Raw genomic sequence first — 21,970 nt, 5'->3', positions numbered from 1 at the left:
CGCCGTTACGTTACAAATATATACATAACAGTAAGTTTGCAATAAATTCTTCTTCTTTAATTGTCGTCATAAGTATGTTAAGTTGCTGCTCCCCACTCAGTTGCAGCTACCATTCATGGATGAACAATTCAAACCTTATTTTTTAGCAGCCATGCCAAGTACAACAGTATATTTGCAGTCACAACAGACATAAAAGATTCTGGCGCTATTTGATACGAGGAAATCCCATGGTATGGTCCAGCTCAGTCTAATGAAAATAATTGATTCTGTAACCTATAGATACACCCTAAACTAAACGATTATGTGGCCACGATTTAAAGGACGGCTTACTCATATCTTCCTTCCCTGACCGGACCATGGCATCTAAACTCCGCGTTCCAATTCCTTCCGATTTGTTGGCTATTCTCCGACAAAAGCCGGCGACCACAATAAACTTGAAGACAAGGCAAACTTGTTGCGTTGGGTGCAGGAGGTGAATTTAGTTTTATCATTGCTGCAGGTAGTTGATGTTAAGGTCGATTAAGAACTTGTATTTGGTTTTTGCCTCAAAAATCCGCTTTTATTCGAAGTCGGCAAATAGGAGTGGTTACTAATGCACGGAAAGGGGTGGATTTGGATTTAAACCTACCTGTAGGTGTTTAATGTAGGGTTGATTAAGGAATTGCGTCCGGTGCCTCAAAGACGTCGTTTAATGTCAAAAATTTTTTTTATTCGAAACCGGGGAAAACGTGGTTGCATTAAGAGATGGGGGTGGGTTTGGGTTTACCTACCCAAGTACCTACCTACCTGTAGGAGGTTAAGATAGGATCGATTAAGGAATTGTATTTAGTTTTTGCCTCAAACGCTTTCTCAATGTAAAAAATCGCTTAATTTTATTCGAAGCAGTGTAAAGAAAACGTTGTTGAGTTAGGCGAAAGGAGTGCTTATGTAGGGTTGAATAAGGGATTGTATTTAGTCTTTGCGCAAATGTGTTTCTAAATGTCAAAAATCGCTTTTTATTCAAAGCCAGGGAAAAAAGTGGTTGCGTTAGGGGAAGGAGGTGGATTTGGGTTTATATACCTACCTGTAGGTCTTTAATGCAGAGTTGATTAAGGAATTGCATTCGGTTTTTACCTCAAAGACGTCTCTCAATGTCAAAAATGTTTTGTTTTCGAAGCCCCGCAAAGAAAACTTTGCCACATTCAAGGCAAAGTGGTTGCATTATGAGAAGGGGGTGAATTTGGTTTTATGATACCGGTAGGTGATTAATGTATAGTCGATTAAGGAATTGTATTTGGTTTATGCCGTAATGGTGTTTTTCAATCTCAAAAATCGCTTTTTATTCGAAGCGGGGAAACAAGTGATTGCATTAGGAGAAGGGGGTGGATTGCGTTTTTACCTACCTGTAAGTGGTTAACGTAGGTTTGATTCAGGAAATGTATTTGGTTTTTGCCTCAGACGTCTATCAATATCATAAATCAGTTTTTATTCGAATCCGGGCAAAGAAAACGTTGCGTCGTTCAAGGCAAAGTGGTTGCATTAGGGGAAGAGGGTGGATTTGGTTTTATAATCGTTGTGGGTGGATTACATTTCTTACTATCTGACTTATACATCTTTGCTTATTAATGGCTGAATTTTTCCAAGTATGAAAATCTCGAGGAAAATCTATTGCTATCGCTAATTTCACGTGGGTATTTTCCAGCATGTACGAAATGTTGGGGGACTTTTGCCCCTTTTTTCAAGGCCTCGTTCTGAACGTGTTTTCAAGCTTTCAGATTTCTTAGTGCAATTTTAGAATATAAGAATCCTGAATTCAGTGACCAACAACATTCTAAAGCGTTTGCTGCCGAAAACCAGCAGTAACGCTATGCTCCTTTTGAAAATTTTGATCAAATACCTAGGGTCAAAGTGATAAACAGACAGTAATAGCAAAGTACGTACCTAGAAAGATTGTCGAGAAACTTTTTAAGTCTTCTGGAAGATTCCAACCTTCGATACTAACACAGGAGTTCTTTTTTTAATGAACACGTAATATAATACGAAAATCTTACTTCAGTATGGTGACAAGATTTACATTTTATATCTTTTTCCTCGCGAGTGTGACTCCAAACTCGTACCCAGAAATAAATCTACAATAAGAAAAAAAATTGGCCGCAATCCCGAACCTTGAGGAATGCTCGCTCAAGAATTTCAATCGTAAGCTTTGGATTAAAAAAGACTTAAATAATAAATAAGAACTCTATTAAAACAAAAATTGACAAATAAACACTGATGTAGGATAACGTTGTTCTACCACTTAACCCTGGGTGCAAAGCGTGTAATGAAACTGGCGTCGAAACCATGTGGTTTCCTCCACATTTTCAAAACCTCGTCCTGCGGTTTTCAATATATTTACTGTGAACAGGCCGGACCTGCAGATAAGAACAAAACGTTGGCCTCCTAGGTAGAGACGTTTGTGAAAATTTATACCGGGGACATAAATAACCTGATTATTAAAAAGTAGGCGTAAAGTGCTTGATCCTGGATATAAATTGTCGAGGGCAATTACACAAATATAAAGTGCTTGTAAACAAAAGCACGTGGCGCTGTCTCCGCCCATATATCGCTATTGGCCAACTAAGTTATAATAGTTGATAAAAATATGAATATTTGTGTTGCAATTATGTAGTCGTCGTGAAGTTTAGTGCGAAAACGGCGAATTTCTGCGAGTAACAACGCTAAGAAGTGTTAGTGCGATCGTCTAACGCCCGTAAGACGTCTGCACGTCCACGTCGTGACCAAATACGATTGAAACGGAACGTTTTAGAAAGTCAGTATCGAACACGTGGTTTCTATCACATCTAAATGAAAATGTGCAAAATGAGGCACTTACCGTTGCCTGATTCCGATAAACGGGGCCACCGGGAGTAGATCCGGGAGCGGTCGCTGTACTGTAAGGTGTTAGGGGTTTCTGAGGGGGCCAGCCCTGACCGTAGGGCTGCTCCGGATGTCCGTAACTATTTTGATACCGATGCATAGGATTCGAACTTTGTAATAACTGATTTAGCGTGGGAGTCGGTCCCGTAGGTTGTGAAATGGTCTGACCCGAAACAAAACGCTGTTGCTGCGAAAACGCGGTTGACGGTTGTTTGGGGCTCCCAAAACCTTGACGCGGACCGAACCCGTGCAAACTCCCGTCGCCACTGTTATGTATGTCTCTATTACCAAAAGGGAAGCCGTAACCGTGTCCGTCGCCAACCGGTGGTCCTTCAGATTGTGCCGCTGGCGCGGGCGGGTAAAGACCGGCCTCGTTGCCGGTGGGCCCCATTTCCGAATCGCTTAAACCATGTTCACTGCCACCGTCTTGTCGATATTGACTCATTGTGCCGGTAGCTTTTCCCTTTGTAACCACTACACTGCCACCTCCGCGAACACCACTCTTATCGGTACCATTTTGCAACAACGAATTCCGCACGTTCAGATGCTGATCCGGCTGCACTTTTTCACTATTCACGTCATTTTGCTGCTTTTCGGCCTGCGTTGCAGCCATGTTAAGGAAAACGGCTGCGATCTAGCACAGGCAATCGTTGCCAACACCCCGCCGTTATAGTCAGCAATCGATGCTTTTCCTCATTTTGGGAGCTTAAATCGCACCCAGCACGATTCAAACACATAATAAACTAGTCACTCGAACACTATTTTAATCTGTAAACATTATAAAACCACAAAAGTTTTCGTATAATCCAAAATGATGGACACATCTGACACACAACTTAATTCCGTATCTACTCCAATAACACGAAAGGAGGTTATGGGTGAAGGTGTTCGATTACTACGCCGGACGTTTTACGCAAATACAATCTTCATTTCTTACATTTCTCACTCACCCACCATCTACAACAACTCAATCCTAGAAATAACCACTTTTAGTTTATTATTTCCTTTTTAGACGAACCTAACAAAAGATATTTAGAAATTAGGAAGACCGCGGTACTACTTTTTCGCTTAGTTAGCGATCGCGCCACCAAAGGCGCTACGCAACAAGCATTAAAAACTACTGTTTGTCTGCGAAATTTAAACGGACGTCTTTGAACACATAAAGCCGTTAACGATATCTATTTATTGCGATCGTAGATAAACGAGAGTCCTTAAATGTTATATCTATTCCTTCCTATTTCCGATTTTATCATTTACAAATGCCCGACTTAGTAACTCGATGTTTTTTTACATTTCCTTACTGAATTAAATTTACCTACAAACGTAGCGAGTTTGGGCTACTTACTAAATTTGCTATAAAAAATTCGGTACTGTTGAGCACAATTTCTATTTTAATAAATAAAGCAGATATTTTTGTAAATATACAGGGTGCATGGGAATGATGGGACTTATTTCATAGCCCGAACTGATAAAGAAAAAGCATATAAGAATGTTGTGACTGCGTTTGATATCTAAAATCAAAAGAATTTAGCGATAATTAATTTCTGAGAAGGATTTCTATAATGTTCATTCAGGAGTAATAAAGCGCTTGTTGTACTTCAACAATGAGCTTAGGCAACCTATTATACAGCGTTATCTGCTGGAATAAAAACGTCTTGTACAAAGCTTCACGAAGTGAAAGTAGCAGTTGCTTGTAAAAGTGTGTTATTTCGGTCATTCTACGATCACCAAATAGCTACTATCTCCCTGTGTTTCTGGGGGAGGGCTAAGAATTCCTGTGACACAATACACTATCCAATAAGGGAGCCCGACCAGGCAGCACTTGCTTTTACTTCCTGTCTTTCGCAATTATAGGTTCAGAGCCCATTCTTCGCAATAAAGGATAAGTCGACCCTGTTTAGCGTAAGTTGCTTTACTCTAGGACCAAGGACCTATGTCTGTCTTAAATCAAGGCGTCATAGTGACAGGCCACATGCTTGGTATCTGCCTCGCTACAGAACCTGCACGTGGATTCTCCTACAAGCCCAATGTTGTGTAGTGATAGTTGACCATCCAGTGCCCCCATTAGGATACTAATGATCTGGCTTCTATTCAGTTTTAGAAGCTTAGAAGACACATTTCCCAAGGGGTCCTGTTAAAAAGGCCCTAGGGCCTAGACTGCCTGAATCCAGTTGCTTGTTACCACTGAGCCTGGAAATGACTGATCACCTAGCTACCCTTTAATCCTAGCCCTGACAACGAAGGGAGCAATTCCTAGAGTAGGCTCGGGTCCAATGAGGACCCCACCAATGCTTTCACGAGCGAACTCGTCCGCTCTGTCCTATTCTGCAGTGCCCTGGCACCTAGATCAAGCTTACCCCATTAGTCTCACCTAATCTATCTAGAGTTCGCCTGCAATCAAATGCTGTAGCCAATCGGAACCTGTCTGCTGACAGATGCTTATTACAGTATAACAACTACAGAGGTTCTTCTGTGCACAGGTGAGTTTATTTAGCTTACCTAGTTGCTTCCTGTAGGTTGCCTTGAGCAAGGCAGGCCACCATACAAGTGGACTTATTATCACTAGAGCCCATATACCATCAATTGTGGGTTAAAGCATGGTCTAATATGAGTATGGTCTGCTATTGCCGTGAACGAAATCTCGCATAAATGGCGCATGACGTCACGCGGATGTATATTCTGAAATATTGTACACGCGCATATGAATAAATATGCGCTAATATTTCGGTATTCCATTGCATGTGTGATAAATACAATTGTGTGGTGTATGGTGGCAATAATAACAATAGAAAAACTAAATACAAGCTATTATAGATTTCCAAAACATGTTGCTTTTCAGCGGGGGATTTGTAGAAAAATAAACCTTCCAAAGGGCCGGCGAAAGCTGCTTTGCTCAGCCATTAGAAAACTTGGCATATATATTTCTATGTACCTACGTTTTTTGGCACCGCCACTATCACCATCGACCACCCTAACGTGGTTAGTGGTTACTATTTCATATGCTTCTTTATTTTCCAAAATACCATTAGTATACAGCAATTTCTTTGATTGTGCGCAATTCTTTGATGTGAGAAATTAATTATTAATTTATGGAACAAAAAACAATGAAGCATGTTTCGGCGGTATGCAATCGTTGGTTATGAATGGTTATAAATGTAAATGTCTAGTTCCATATGTGAACCATTGCATGAGAAATGGCAGTTTGTTATTGAAGACTACCTATATAAAAATCGTGTGCTGTACACTAATGTAAATTCACCTATTCTGATCAGGAAATATCAGAGGTTGTAACTGTGCTATAGATCCAAAATCAAGAGTATGGTATGACTGTCGAAAAAAAATCATATCTATTAACACACGTTCCATTAAAAAAAACCTTCTATTGTAACATTCAGGTACTAACAAAAAGACGTTTTGTTCGTTTCTTCAACATTTCAAATAAATTTTTTTTCAATGGGTGTATCATGTGTTGCCGACTTTGTGTTTAGAAAAAGGATTACCTAGTCACTAAAACAATGATTAAATAGGACTGATAGGCAACCTATGGTACGCAATATCTAACAAAAATAGAGGAAACTTGCCTGAGAATAAGGCCATAATGGCACGCGTAACACGTGGAAAAGTAGTTCGCAGTTACAATGCGTGTAAACATTGGAAATAAACTGTGATTAGAAAACAGTTTTATATTCTATAACGTTGAAGTTTGGTAGGTATTTAGCATTCACGATCAGGTGAAAATAAAAAAACATTTTTCCAAGCAAATCTTGCCACTCCATCACAAGTGCAATTTCGAAGCTATTGAGTTCATTGATACAGTTTGGCATTATGGATCTCTGGAACCTATTGATAGATGGTAGGGAATGCACAGGAAAATACTGATTTTTTATACTGTGGTGAAGAAAATTGATAGTGTGCAAATGAAACCAGGTAAGTGCTTGTTGCCCTCATGGTCTTGGCGTCTATATAGGAGAAAGGCCCCACTAGTTTGGAACCTCACTGGCCCCACTAGTTTGGAACCTCACTATGCAGTTGACCTTGAAACGCCAGATAAAACCTTTTATATGGATAAGACCACCAAGAATTTACTTGAAAATAACCTAGATTGGATATGCATAAATAAAGTATAAGATTAATATTCTTACATTTTCGAGTTAAAAAATTTATTTATTTTTGATATCTAGGCAAATTTATATAATCGAGTGACAGCACAATTCTTCACTGCGAACACAACATAGATAAATATTTGTAAAAAATTCTACATTTTTAATGAACTAGACTTTAACCATTTAAAATTGCAAACAACACAATTAATAATTTACAATTGATTCATACAGGTTGACAGCACAATTGCTCAATGCTAACACAATATACATAAATCTAAAAAATTCAACTATACTTTCATAATATAAAATCGTACATAACACATTTAATAATTTACAATAATACAGAATTAAATGATATAAAATTTACTATGACATGGAAGACACTTTGCATATTACTGTTATCAGGATGAACCAAATTCGTTCATCCACTTATCGTATTTATCTAAATCAACCTTCGAGACACTCTTATTATTTTTCAAAAGAGCCTCCTCGAAATCGCGTACAGTAACAGGCAAGTCTAATTCCTCCTTGGGCAGCTGTTTTATTTGATCCGGTTTTAAGCCGCAGATTTTGCGCCTCATACACATCATTGAAGCATCTCGACACACATTAGTTATGTCAGCACCCGAATATCCGTCCAACTGAACAGCAATATCGACCAAATTAACATCTGGATCTAACTTTACTTCCCGCAGATTTATTCGCAAAAGCGCCTCTCTACCTTCCAAGGTCGGCAGAGGGATATAAATTCTTTTCTCTAAACGTCTTCTCAAAGCTTCATCGATATCCCAAGGAAAATTTGTCGCTGCCAAAACCATAACAACTTTTCCCGGCTCGTCGTTGTTAGCTGTAATCCCGTCCATCTGTACCAGCAGCTCCGATTTAACACGCCTCGAAGCCTCATGCTCCGACTCAGACCCACGACGCGAGCACAACGAATCAATTTCGTCAATAAATATCGTGCTGGGAGCGTAAAATCGAGCCTAAAAAAATCACTCAAACTTCACATCCGCCGAATATTAAGTTTTACCATTTCGAACAACAACCTGACCATCTTCTCAGACTCGCCCCGATACTTTGAAGTGAGAGTCGACGAAGATACATTGAAGAATGTGGTGCCACACTCAGTCGCCACCGCTTTCGCAAGCATGGTTTTGCCAGTACCTGGCGGTCCCACCATTAAAACTCCTTTCCATGGTCGCCTAATACCTACAATTTCACTCTATTTTAATTTTTTACCCCTAATGTATATTTGTATTATTGTCATTTCATTTATAATAAATATTAGGAATATAGGCTGTTATTATGTTAAAATAAACTTTGTTACATCACTCTTAAACAATAAAATAATAAATCATTTATTGAACACGACTAAAAAAAAAGATTTGCATGTTAAAAGAATCAGCTTTGAAATTCAAATAATAAAAAATAAACCAAAAATTTTAAAAATCCATCGATGGGTGGTTAACATAAAGTCACAAACAGAATAGTTAACGTACAAGAACTCAATGGTCATTAATTTGGTCTTTAACTGTACCATGTGTCATTTTGGTTGGGACTGCAGTGTATCTCAGCTATTTTAAAAGATAGACAGTAGATTTCTCGATCCTGGGTCCTATTTTGTGAAACTTTTAATGCCACAAACAGAATCAATTTGTTTCTGGGATACAGGGTGAAAACGAAAAGTATGACTTTTTGGGATGGTACCATGGTAAAAAAAATTGTTGGACTACGGTTTCAGCGATTTGACCAATGGTGGTATTTTTTAAATGCAACACCCTGTATATGTTAACGTCAATTTTTTGCACTCTTTTTCCTGATTGCATTGATGTATCACAACCTGTAAGTATATTTTTTTAGTTTTAATCATAAAAATCAATAAAAACCAACTTTTTTTAGGCCGCTGTAACTAAGGGCAACCGATACCAATCAATAAAAATGGCAGACGATACAAACATGTCTTTTTAAAATCTGATGTGATATAGTATATATTATGTAATTATATTAAAAAAATATAGGTCGAATGTAATGTGGCACGGCCGCAGTTCAGTTGAAGCTGGACTGTGGTGCTAAGGATCCCTGGTTCGAATACGAGTTCGAGCATGGATATTTGTAAATGTATGGTTGGGTTGGTAGAGCAGCCTTGACTGAAACCCCGCCCACTCAAAAATAAAAGCAAATAAATAAAAGAAATAATCAAGAAAAAGAATGCAAAAAATTGACTTGATATATAGGGTGTTGCATTTAAAAAATGCCAACTTTGAGTCAAATCTCAGAAATTGATTCTGGATTATACGTAAAAATATCCAAAATAAACAGTTTTTTTATACCTTTTTTCTATCTTATATGGGCAGTAAGATATGCCATCCCAAAAAGTCAAACCTTTTATTTTCACCCTGTATCTCAAAAACACACGTAGCTAGATTCATTCTGTTTGTGGTATTATTCACAAAACAATGACACAGGGTCGTGAAAACCGCAAGTCTCTAAACACAGCTGAGGCATTGCAGTCTCAACCAAAATAGGACACATGGTACATATAAATATTTTAATCAATTTATTTTTAAATAATAAACATGATACCAATATCACTCTCTCGAAAGAATGAAAAAACAACATCTGGAACAAGTAAGGGTTGTTACAACCAAGAAGGTCTTTGGTTCAAATCCGTGTTCAGACATAGAAGCCTCCCTGTATGTGGAGTTAAATAGGTAAAGCTGAAACCCCGCCCACAAAACATCAAAAAGAGGTACACTAGTTCTTCTTTGAAACATCAATCTCTGCGGAAAAAGGGGGCTGATGTGAATAACATTCAAAGCAATCAAGAGTCATGCAATATCTGAAGACCAATACACAGTTACTTGTTGAAATCCTCATTGTCTCCCGAGTTTGTTTTTACAATCTTGAAAACGCACGTCAAAGAAACGGATTGCGCACGTGCAGAAATAAAATTCGTACATTTAGTTGCAGGCGCATTTTTCTGAAATTCAAATCTTTTTGAGTTTTTGGGAGTTTGGGTCTTTATGTTTTTGTGCTTTAAGGGAACCATTATTGAGTTGATTTTTTATTTTTTCCAGCAATCCTCACCTTTAAAAAATTCTGGCATCCACATGGGCAAAACGACAGCTTCCTCCAACAGACGTTTCGCCTCCTGCAAATCGGCAATATCATCCCAGCGAATATTTGGATTCTTCTGCACGATGTCCCTTTCTAAAACATCGACGAGTTCCCGCTCCATACCGTGACATTCAAACCTCTTCTCTTCCTCCGCCTCCACTTTCTCCGACTTTTCATTTTCCGAATCCTTTTGCTCCTTTTCTGGTTTGCCCGCATCGGGATTTCTTTCCGATTTAGATGACGAGGGACGGTCCTCTTTTTTATATCTATTTGGTCTACTTGAATCCAACTGTTTTTTGGATGCACTCGACGGCGTTGGTCTCGCAGTACCCTTTTTAACATCTTGCTTCTTGGCAGGCAACTGCTTCGATTTAGGACCATTTGTTCTAATCAAATTATCATTACAATACAATAATACTGTCATGAAGTTAATAGCGTGGATAAAGGCTTCTGTAGAAATGTGATCAAATTCAGCTTGTGAAGTTAGTAACGGTTTAGATATACATGGTACGGGCTAAATCGCCCCTGATAATTATAATAAAAATTCCAGGAATCCAAACAACGTGTGGCACCGAGGAACATTCGCTCGGAATTCGATTCCGATCACAAAATAGGAACTTCATACCAATACTGAGTGAGCCAAAGGCAAGATCGGCATAAAATAACCATTCCCTTGAAATTTGAGACGATATACTTCACAAGCAGAATTGGATCAGAATCCTATGGAAGAAAAGACCTTGGAGTGGGCTATAAAAAACCGAAAAGTGGTATAAAACTTTGTAAAACATTCTAAACATTTTCCAGTCTAAGGGTTTCCCGAACACTCAATCACCCTCCCAGAGCTTTCTAGACCCCTTCTAATGATGGATGCTTTTTAAAATATTTTTTACAACCTCCTAAGTGCTGTTCTAGAGCCTCTATCGTGCTTTATAAGCAACCAACCCAAAAGTACGAGTACAAAATAAAAACCACGTGGCCCTTCTACACCTCTATACCACTTGCAGAAACTTACCTAACGTTATAACTATGATCTGCTGGTATAGGTGAAGGCCAAACATCTGGGTCATTCACATACGAATCAGATGCGAGAAGATCTCCAATATCTCTTACAGGTTCATCACGTGACATAGGACGTCTCGCTCCGACTGGTACATCGATGCTAGCATCAATTCGCAACGTTTGCAAAGTGTTTTTCAAACACTTCACCTCTTCATATTCTAATGCCACCTTCCGTTGCACCTGTAATACGACTACTCCCAGTTCTTTAATAAATAAAGGAAATAAACTACCTGCTGCCATTTATTCTTCCTATTTGGTTCCGGAATGATAATTATTAGTCGGTTTATCATTTGCAATGATCCCTCATAGTAAACTTCAGCACTTTCGTAATTGCCCAACATCGACATTTCTCTCGCTAGTGTGACATTATCACATATCTCACGTACAGATATTGCCATAACGAGCTAAACATAAAGAAAATGAGAGAAAAGTACAAAGATATTCGAAGTTACATCTGTTAATTCTTCTCTAATTGCTAACTACCAACGGCCTCATGGATAGTATTTGCTCAAACATATCATCAACGTTTACTATAAACTTACTTGTATAACGTTGAGAAATAGAAAATTTTATTAGAAATTTATCATTTTACACAATTTTGGAAAATAAATAAACGTTCTAGCACAGTGTTGAACCAAATCCTTGATGACAACCATCATCTGTCAAAGACACTAGCATCTAGAATCCGACGTGACTCTGGAAAATGTAGGATTTGAAAAATACAATTTTTAAAATTACCGACGTCCACTCTACGTAATACAAAATCCATATAAGTCCCACAAATAAGGGGGAAAGAAATGTCCACACGCACGGGGGCCGGTAGTTGCTGATTCTCTACTGAGGCCCCAGCTTACTGCATGGGCATGATAAAAAAGAAGCTAAAAAAGATGATGCAGGAACCAGGGGGTTCTACGCAAATGACCCATATATACTTCTCTTATATATATGAAATGACCTCCCATCTACTGAAGTGAGGCCTCCTATCTACTGAAGTGAGGCAACCTGTGGGGGCTCTAAGCTTAGTACATACATATTAACACTAACAGATCATGAACAGATCTAACAACCAGGAAACGCACACTGCAGGCTATGACGCAAAAGCGATAGCGGTCGGATGGTGGCACTCCCAAGAGAAGCACAAATCCGTACACAGAGGACTTCATTGGAGAATTGTGAATATTTTTCATATGCCTGGTGTTCACATCCATTGTATTGTAGGCAATTTGAAATGAAGAATAATGATATGAACCATGATACAACAACTTAACAGTGTCATGGATATGAACGCGATTTTTATGAACGTGTATTTTAAATATCAGCGGGTAACACAACGCATGTGCGTTTCTATGGAGTCACATCGGATTCTATAGGCGAGCGTTTGAGCACATTACATTATTTTCTGTAGTTTATAGCTAGGTTATTTTTGTTCGGGGCCCACTGGGAAAAATAATGGCCACAAAGGGCCCCTCGTATACCCCAATTGGCACGGATGGAACGGATCATGCCTACAGACAAAGAATTGCGGCCCAATATCAAATTAGGTAAATAAACATTCCCTAGTAAGCTTCAATATATTGTTTAAAATCCTAAACAATTTTCAGCGCTCTAAATAAATCAAGGCTAAAATATTGTATATTTTTTCATTATTTGCTGTTTTTTGGAATGCTAGCCAAACTATCTGCCGATATTTTAGACAGATTAGACATTTTTATATTAGAAATCGAAGAGCTTAGCATTCCTGCGGTAAGTTAACGATTGTCAGTACGTTCCTTCAGTATAATATTTTAGCCGTTACTGTGGGAGTATGTGTGGTGTATTAGTTTACTCGTTTCGTTCCTCGGACTAGCCTCAATTAGAAAGAACCGCGTGAAACCGATGCAGCAGTACATAATCGGAATAATCATATTCGGATATTTGCCCCTATTATTTGGAATCGTTTACTATTGCAGTCAGGTTTGGACGTACTTAACATCACAAGATGCTGACGAATTGGAGAAAATTCAAATGTGGCAGGTGAGTAGAAGGTGTTTGTGCTCGGCACTTCTTTATCATTCATTCACTAGGGTTACCCTTACGGACTATTGTGGTACGGCTTTATTTTGCTAGCGTTACAAGTTCACTTCTTTTCGTTATACTTTGCCTGGAATCTAATTAACGCCTGGAAGTTTCGAGGAGTACGAAAAATGGAATAAATAGGTACTTATGTAGTGCAATTGCGAGTTAGTAGTCGGCTTGTCGCTGGCTTAAGTGGAATCTTTTTAATTCAAACGTCGTGGCCATTCGAATTTAATCAACAAATTAAATTTGTATAGTGGTTCAGTTGATCTTGAATTAATCAGAATCCCCCCAATTATGTAAATATTCTTCCAGTTTTTTTTTTATATTTTCACCAGACCATGTAATTTCTATTTTTGTAATATTTTTCAAGGTCCTGAACCATATATCACTACTGCCTCTTGGTAAAATCTAGGTAACAAGGTATAACCTTATTTAAAAAAAATAAAAATCAGTTTACGAGTAGAAAATTGGGAGTAAAGAATACAGTGGAAAATTAGTTTTCCATAATTCAAAAAAAATCTCAACTGCAATTGTCATTTTTTTTTAAATTTTAAAATAATTTGTGTAAACGCGGAAATGTATTTTTAACACAAATAAATAATTATATTTTATTATTATTATTAAACATTTTGAGGGCTCTTTTTCTGCACATTGTAGTTAAAACATAATGCCAAATATAAGAATGTGATATTTAAAAAATTCAATAGGAATGATGTAGTTATTCTTTTGAAATAATAGATCATCCATAACATATAGTGCGCTGTAAGTAGAATTGGCACTGTTGCTAATAGGAATAACTCACTAAAACTACAAAAAAAAGAGAATGACATTTGATAATTTCAAGATAGTTAGCAATAGTACACTGTATGCATAGTAGTATTTTTTTAATTTAAAATTATTGCTTTTGATTAATTTTATAATCCATTAAAAATGGCCAAATGTACCTTGCGTAGTAGCATGAAAAATAAATATTATTATTATTATTACTGCTGTGGTAAATGGTCATAAATCACACATTTTTAAGAGCCGCGATATTTTTACCTAGCTTCTAGCAAGAGAAACATGACAGATGGCAGCATTGTTGTAACATGTTGGTATATGATCGGGGCGTTGAACAGTGCATTTAAAACCTACTGTAACCAATACAACCATAAAAAGCAAATTAAAGAGTTACTTGGTCGATCTACGTTTAAATTATCTTGCAATTTTTGAATTGACTATCGCAAAATCTGTTCGAGATAATTTGTCATTTAAAATAGGTAGATTTGTAAGAACTTAAAGTGCCTTGAGGTAATGATCATGCTTTGCGAACAAAGTGTGTAGTGACTTCATACGTTCATTTCTTCCAATTATTGGCAATATAGCAATTTTGCTCATGTAGGTGGTAGATCTCCCTTATAGTGTAGCATTTGGTGTCTTAAGCTTGCAGTGCAGGTTGCATAAATTAAATGCCTTAACTTGTCCCACAGTGTAGTTCCTACATGAAACCAAAACACCAGCTTGTAGGAAGATTGGTCGATACGAGGGTCGTTATTAGTGTTTTGTGATTGTCTTCAAGTTAGAGTAGGAAAATTATTCTTAATTCATGTGCCTTTATTTTTTGAGTGTGCGGAGTTTCCGCGGTTATGGGGAAAGAATATTATTGCCTACGCACACCACTCTCCTTATTTCACGTTCTCGTTGATACATTTTTCTATCAAGGTAGAGAAATTGCTTCAGTGCCCAAAAAACATGTGAATGGTTGGTATACATTAAATTTATGCAACTTTTGCTTTTCCCGCACATTTCTATTGAAATTGCTCTCTGGTAGACTATTTGCCAATTATTGCCCTATTTTATGTAATAAATTTCCGATTCTATAAAGCACATTAATTTAGTAGTCCAAGCTATAGTCGTACGTCGATACACATGTTGTGTTCAAGTTATTTTTTTATGTGGCCATACTACCTGTCTCTCACCGATCTCAATCTTGTTTTACGTCTCTTACAGTCGAATGTTTATTAAAATTAGTACATACCTACTCTCACGCAGTTTGTATATCATTTATGACGATAAATTTACAAAATGCAATCCATTTTACGTTTTGTAAATGAGGAGACAGATAGATTTTTAGGCGACAACAATAATTTTGGCAGGTTTGTTTATAATATTATGCCGTGAATACATATCTGTAATCATCTAAATGTGAAAAATTGTTTCTCATATTTGTATAGTTGTAAATATAAATAAATGTTTGTTGTTACTTAAATTCAAGTGTTTTTCTTTCTAAGAGCATGGATTTGACAGTATTGATGCTGTATAATTCAAAGTTTTCCTTAAATGTGTAAAAATGGCATTCACCCCATTAGACATAGACTTTATTGGTGTAATAATACACAAGTCCTTAGAAATTTTACAGGGTTTTTGTCACTTGTCCATGGCATACTTGATCGTCTTGGTTTATCCTTCTTTATTATAAGCTCATTGTCATTGAATCACTCATTTGCTGGCTTGTAACTGGCGTTCTAGTTCAGCCTGGTCTGGACTGTTTACTGTCGGTGTTGTATCATCAGCATATGGGACTCCGTTAGCAGATAAAAGTATTTCGGGAGGTCTTTCATGTAAAGTATGACGAACACTGGCGCCAAAAAAAATCCTTGTGGTACTTCTCCTGTCTAGCCAACTGCTTAGGTTTCCGTTTAGGTACACTGCTTGGCTGCTGTTCTCGAGATAAAATTTTAGCAGCTTTAAGGCTTGAATTGCATACAGCTTTTTCTAAGAATTTGGTATGAGACATCAGGTCGAAAGACTTTGATAGGGCACACATTTGCGAAATACATTTCTTGCTTTCATTTAGTGCTGTACAGACGTATTCCATTAGTGATCGCATGGCATTGGTACCAAGGCACTCTTTAAATCCAAATTGTTCCTTTGTAGAAGTGGCTATATCAGTGTTCAAAAATTTGTTGAGCAGCGTAATTTTTCTTACAGCTGCCACCTCTTCAGGCGGTGATTGATATTTGTTCTATCCTTCTATGTATGACGCCGCAACGGTGTCCACGCAGGTGACATCCCATATGAGCCGTTGTCCTTTGCACCATGGCGCTGGAATTGGTTTGATCTGGTCGTTTTCCATCGTCGCAAACCTACAAACAAACTTAATTGAGGCAAGAGCTCTCAGAATGATGTCATTTAACTACATGTCGAGAATGTCTTTCTTTGCTATGACCACAGATTTAAATTATTTAAATCTGTGCTATGACCTTTCGACACTTGCATTTGGTGCTTTATTAGCGTTACTTAGGGGATGATATGTGTAGATTTGATATCAATCGCAATATCCAAACAATTTATGTGAGAGCGCCCTTAAATTGGATTTGCCTTTCTTTCCCCATACCTACAGAGAGACTGTAAATAATTTAGTTAGCGCACTTTCATTGAAAAATATTGGGAAACATCTAATGAGTATCTCTTGTTGAACACTAGGAGGCTATAGAAAACCTAATAGGTATGCCTTTTCCGATTTTGCAAAATTTTTGTCCAAATTCCTACCACGAGAGGACGCTGATTTCGACGAAATTTGGTATCTGGTGGTTTTTGAACATGAAAATCCAGAATCGGAAATGAGTTTTTGAAAATTCGACCAAAAATTCCACTGCAATTCTTGGCCGGACAACAAAAATGGAGAGGTACTTAGTTGAAAATGTCGCAAATAACAAAAAAATAATTAAATGATCTTCTCAGTGGATGATTGGATATTAGGCCGCCGACAATAGGACACGATCATTGGGCCGCAAAGGAAATAGGCTGTAGACATTAGGATGCAGACATTGCGACGCGGACAATGGGACGCGAAGGCGCACTTAGGGCGCAGACATTGGGACGCGTACATTAGGACGTAGACATGGGGTCGGCAGACGCGGACTTTACGTCACATACTGACATACATTAGGATGTGACGAGTGCATGTAGGGGAAGACATAGACTGATTTATATAGGATAATCAAATATGCAACAAATTTTGGTTTTTATGTATGTAGGCAAAGGTATCTGTAAGTAGTTGGAAAATGTACAGTTTTTAATAAATAATAATAATAATAATAATAATATCAACACATCAAATAAAAAAAAAACAAAAACAAATCAACACATGCCATATTGTTCGTAAATTTCTAAACATAACACAAGATACTACATACACAAATGATCCACAACGTATACATGTAAACAACAGTACTCGCTCACAACACGGTACACATAACACAACATACTGTAATATCTTCACCTCTAACCCAAACAAACACACAAATACAACTTACCGAACAAACAAGTACAACAAATGATACAACATATACTACATTCAGAGATTCACCTCTGAAGCAAACCACATTATCACAACCCATTAGTATTCAACCCAAACGCAAAAGCCTAAACAGCACTTTAGACTCGCAACATGACACACAACATACTGTAATATCTCCACCCTTAACTCAACCAACCACACAAACACAACTTCCTGAACAAACAAACGCAATAAATACAAGTAACGCAACACGCACTGCCCTCACCCACACGGCCTAGCACAGCTAAAAAACACAATACTCTTTCTTCTCAGAAACACACCACGTTATCACAAACACAACCCACTCGTACTCAACCCAAACGCAACAACCTTAACAGCACTACAGGCTCACAAAATACTGTAATGTCTCCACCAATAACCCAAGCAACCACACAAATACAACCTCAAGAACAAAGAAACACAATAAATACAAGTAAGGCAACATGCACCACAAAGACAGGTCCACCCAATAAAATCACAGAAACACACCACGTTATCACAACCCACTGATCGTATTCAACCCAAACGCAAAGCCAAAGAAACACTTACACAATAAACTCCATTTAATAAAATTACAGGAATTATTATAATGATTTTTTTGTTTGATTTGTTTTCCTCTTTCCTGATAGCGTTGGCTATTGTGCCCATCAATAGCTATGTTGGTAAGTATGAAATACATACTATCTCTAGATTTCCAATGTGATGGTGTGAATTTTTATTTTATTTATTTATTTCTTTTATTTTTTTTAGGACCCTACATAACTTCACCAGACACAGACACTAATCGTTACTTGATTTTAATCCGTGCGATTAGTTAACCAGGCTAGACCTGAGTTCTCACAAGAAACACCGACCATAATAATAATAATAATAATAATTTCAGAGCAGTCAATCATGGAGCATTTCACCACTTAAGTGCTTTCTAGAGCTAGCTGTTTTCTACAAACCGAAATGTCAGCATGAGCGAGAAAGCTACGCAAAACACTGTAAAGGCGCTATGGCATTGGGCCACAAGACATCGCAGGACGCATCAGACATTAGGACGCGGACATGGACCTTACAAAGCAGACAGTAGGGCATAGCTAGGGCATTAAACGGTATAATGTAATTAAACCAATGTTATTTTACTTATTTCATTTGTGTAAAAAGAAGGTACCTATATAAATATAGTTATGTTTGCCACTCAATGCGTTCTCCGATTATCGTAGTCGTTGATGAGTGCTTGAAGGCGCGTATTGACTTGCTGGTATACATTTTTGGCACAATTTTACCAGCGGCGAGTTTTTTGCGTTTAGTCTCCATGATTGACTGCTCTGCAATTAATGCACTCGTCTCATCCTAATGTATGCGACGTAAAGTCCGCGTCTGCCGACCCCATGTCTACGTCTTAATGTCCGCGTCCCAATGTCTGCGTCCTAAGTGCGCCTTCGCGTCCCATTGTCCGCGTCGCAATGTCTGCATCCTAATGTCTACAGCCTATTTCCTTTGCGGCCCAATGATCGCGTCCTATTGTCGGCGTCCTAATGTCTTCCGGCCTAATATCCAATCATCCACTGAGAAGATCATTTAATTATTTTTTTTGTTATTTGCGACATTTTCAACTAAGTACCTCTCCATTTTTGTTGCCCGGCCAAGAATTGCAGTCGAATTTTTTTGGTCAAATTTTCAAAAACTCATTTCCGATTCTGGATTTTCATGTCCAAAAACCACCAGATACCAAATTTTGTCGAAATCAGCGTCCTCTCATGGTAGGAATTTGGGCAAAAATTTTGCAAAATCGGAAAAGGCATACCTCAAAACCTATTCAAAGACATGGCACCTGTCCTTGTAACTCGTATGGTTGCTGAGAAAAAAATTAAAGAACAATTCTGTGAGGGTGACTCACAAACGAAACACGTTGGACCCTCGGTTTATTTGGAAAAAGTGCTTAGTTTGATCCCCTCTACGACCCATTTTTTTACATGCCTATATGTAACACTGTATAGGTATCTATAGAGTGTTATTGAAAGTTTATCCAGAGATGTTTTTGTATTTGCCACTTTCTCCGTATTTCTTTTGGAAGCTCCTGGATGACGCTTCGTGAACTTTTCCTGTAGCAGCCTGGTTCTACATTCTTTACAAAAACATTTGAAGACCTTAGCACTTACATTATAAAAGAGTTCATCGAACATAACACCAGGAGCTCCTGAAGTATGGAATATTCGTCGGCAAAGGAATATTTTATAGTCGCTTATGCAAAAATGGCATAACAGCTCTTAGGGCTAAACGTTTGGTGGGAGACCGTAGCACCAGGGGGTCTGGGGGGTATTCTAGGTGAAAACCTTATATAGTTATAGCATAGTATAATACAAATATTATGGTTATAGGAAAGAGAAGATTATCGATTCGATGTTGTTTTCCCTACAACTATCACAAGATCTTTTTATATTGGGGACATTTCAGACTCCTCCCCGTTCTACATTCTTCCCCACAACGTATAGTACACATACCATAACAAACATAATTGTTTTAAAGCGACTATAAAAAGTAACAGAGCTCGTGCAGTATGGAATATTCTATAGTCGCTTATGCAAAAATAGCACAAAAGTTCTTAGGGCTGAAGGTTTGGTGGGAGACCATAGCACAGGCAGTTTGGGGGGTATGGAATACACCCAGTATACGAAAACCTTATTATGGTGATAGAAAATAGAACATTATAATGACTGAATGCTCATTTCCCTACAAATATCATAAGATCTTCTTATACTAGTGGGGGGGCGAGGGGGGGGGTTATTCACGGGTCTGTAGTACGAGGGTCGATTGATAGGTTTCCTGTGTGAAATAAATAGAAATTATACACAGTCAAAATAAGCTTTATTTTTGGATGTAGTCTCACCGAACCTCAACGCACTTCAGTCACCGTTTCTTTAACCTCGGGATCTCCGTGCGGAATTGCATTTCTTCGAGCTCATTAAAATAGGCGTTCGTCGTTCGTGCAAAATTGTTGTTCGGTCAGATAAACATTTAGTTTTGGGAACAGGTGGAAATCTTTTTTTCTAATTCAGACCGTTTTTCCGAGATTGCTGCCATCGCCGGCGCACAGTCTTTACCTTTTTCGGAATCCATTTATTTGAAGTTGCTTTGTCTGGACGAGTGTAGTGGTGAAGTCCACTTGGATCCTTCGCAACAGTCTCAATCCCTCCTCGGATGTCAGCGTCCAAACACATATTGATCCAGATGGTGTTTGGAAACGCGTCATCTATCTTGCGCGCTGTTTCCTGCGCAATTCATGATGCAATACACTAAACGTACCCTTTCCGTGGAAAGGCCCAGACTATCAGCTAACTCGCGCTCGTTCTACCCATTTTGAACTCGCTTTCATCCACTTTTAAACTATTTCGTATGAAGGGGATGAATCACCCATTCTGCATTGCGGACCGTTGTAGATTCGGGCCCCATATTCAGGCAAACATCAATTCAGGGGAACACACACGACGCCATTAGTTAAAGCCCTAACTGCCAACTAACCCGGTGTACTGAATTTAGTGACTTCTATATCAATACTGGCGATATGAATGTTTAGAAAACAATTAAAAAAAGAAGACCAAATTTGAGACGTAGCACCCAAAAAACATTTTATCTGAAAAATTTTTTTGGCTGTTTTACCTATACACCGCACCATCCATAACATCGACATTTCCCCCCTCGATCAACCATTAACTAAGTTTATTCGAGGAGGTTGTTTAAACGATCAAACTGCACACAAACTTAGAACATTTTCCACTACAGACAAGAATTGCATTTGAATTTTCCTTTCGCAACTACAGAAAAGCAGTATAAAAGCGTTCCAAACAAGATAATCTTAAAACTGTATTCCTTTAGAATAGGTATTGATTGCGCGACAAATATGGTTTAGCTTTGAATATAAAATATTTATATTCAGAGTTGGCTCTGGTCGGGGGTTTGCAATGTTAGCAAGTATCAGAGCAAACACAAAGTGTAGTCGTCGCAAATAGAATTAGTTTAAAAGACTGAAGAAGACGACATCAACCACCGTTTGTGAATAAGCAGTTATTCGAATATCTTCATTCATTGTGCGCTCTCATGCTAAAAGGTCTTCTAAGTGTCTAGTAGGTCAGGAATTTAGGTACACAAAGACGGCTAGCTTGCGTGATTATAATGTGCAAACTAACTGAGCAGTTACATTTAAGTAAGTCTTAGGTAAATCGGCTAGACAACAAAAACAAGTTGAAAGTAGAAATTTATTATGAAGTCCTCCGATGGAAAATGAGAAACTTTGTAACAAAACTGCAATCACAGAAGTATGCAAAGATTATACTAGGTAAAGGTGTGCATCTTTGAGGTCATTTGGGTGGAGGAACGTATTTCCTAGTGTACTACTCGACGTAGATAAAGATTGGCTTTCACCATGCCAGTA

The 21,970-nt window shown here is 38.1% G+C and overlaps 3 protein-coding genes across 9 annotated transcripts in view; 1 reads left to right on the top strand and 2 right to left on the bottom strand.

The window, feature by feature from the left end:
- LOC116165485 (trithorax group protein osa) overlaps window positions 1–3,972 on the bottom strand; it is a 58,055-nt gene extending 54,083 nt beyond the window's left edge. For 2 of the 3 annotated variants that reach the window (XM_031479957.1, XM_031479959.1), the window contains exon 1: window positions 2,852–3,972. In XM_031479957.1, coding sequence (XP_031335817.1) covers window positions 2,852–3,508 — 657 coding nt within the window. In that variant the 5' untranslated portion in view covers window positions 3,509–3,972. The remainder of the gene's footprint in view (window positions 1–2,851) is intronic. The other variant, XM_031479958.1, reaches the window with a different exon arrangement.
- Window positions 3,973–7,064: 3,092 nt separating this feature from the next.
- LOC116165425 (katanin p60 ATPase-containing subunit A-like 1) lies at window positions 7,065–12,265 on the bottom strand. 5 transcript variants are annotated; one of them, XM_031479868.1, is made up of 8 exons: window positions 12,107–12,255; window positions 11,928–12,052; window positions 11,627–11,870; window positions 11,405–11,578; window positions 11,128–11,354; window positions 10,086–10,501; window positions 8,029–8,207; window positions 7,065–7,981 (listed from the first exon to the last, which is right to left on the bottom strand). In XM_031479868.1, exons 4-8 carry the CDS (start codon window positions 11,570–11,572, stop codon window positions 7,400–7,402), a joined length of 1,572 nt encoding a protein of 523 aa, XP_031335728.1. In that variant the 5' UTR covers window positions 11,573–11,578; window positions 11,627–11,870; window positions 11,928–12,052; window positions 12,107–12,255; the 3' UTR covers window positions 7,065–7,399. The 5 variants fall into 5 exon arrangements, with proteins under 5 accessions (XP_031335728.1, XP_031335727.1, XP_031335730.1 ...); XM_031479867.1 differs by having other exon boundaries at window positions 11,627–12,052; XM_031479870.1 differs by having other exon boundaries at window positions 11,717–12,265.
- Window positions 12,266–12,410: 145 nt separating this feature from the next.
- On the top strand, window positions 12,411–14,051 carry LOC116165426 (protein jagunal). The gene is made up of 4 exons (XM_031479871.1): window positions 12,411–12,715; window positions 12,776–12,917; window positions 12,963–13,187; window positions 13,238–14,051. Exons 1-4 carry the CDS (start codon window positions 12,624–12,626, stop codon window positions 13,364–13,366), a joined length of 588 nt encoding a protein of 195 aa, XP_031335731.1. The 5' UTR covers window positions 12,411–12,623; the 3' UTR covers window positions 13,367–14,051.
- The last annotated feature ends 7,919 nt before the right edge of the window (window positions 14,052–21,970 follow it).

The sequence above is a fragment of the Photinus pyralis genome, unplaced genomic scaffold, assembly GCF_008802855.1.
Source record: "Photinus pyralis isolate 1611_PpyrPB1 unplaced genomic scaffold, Ppyr1.3 Ppyr1.4_LG3a, whole genome shotgun sequence".
Taxonomy (NCBI): domain Eukaryota; kingdom Metazoa; phylum Arthropoda; class Insecta; order Coleoptera; family Lampyridae; genus Photinus; species Photinus pyralis.
Note: the sequence above shows the minus strand (reverse complement) of the source record. Positions and strands in the feature narration are given on the sequence as shown.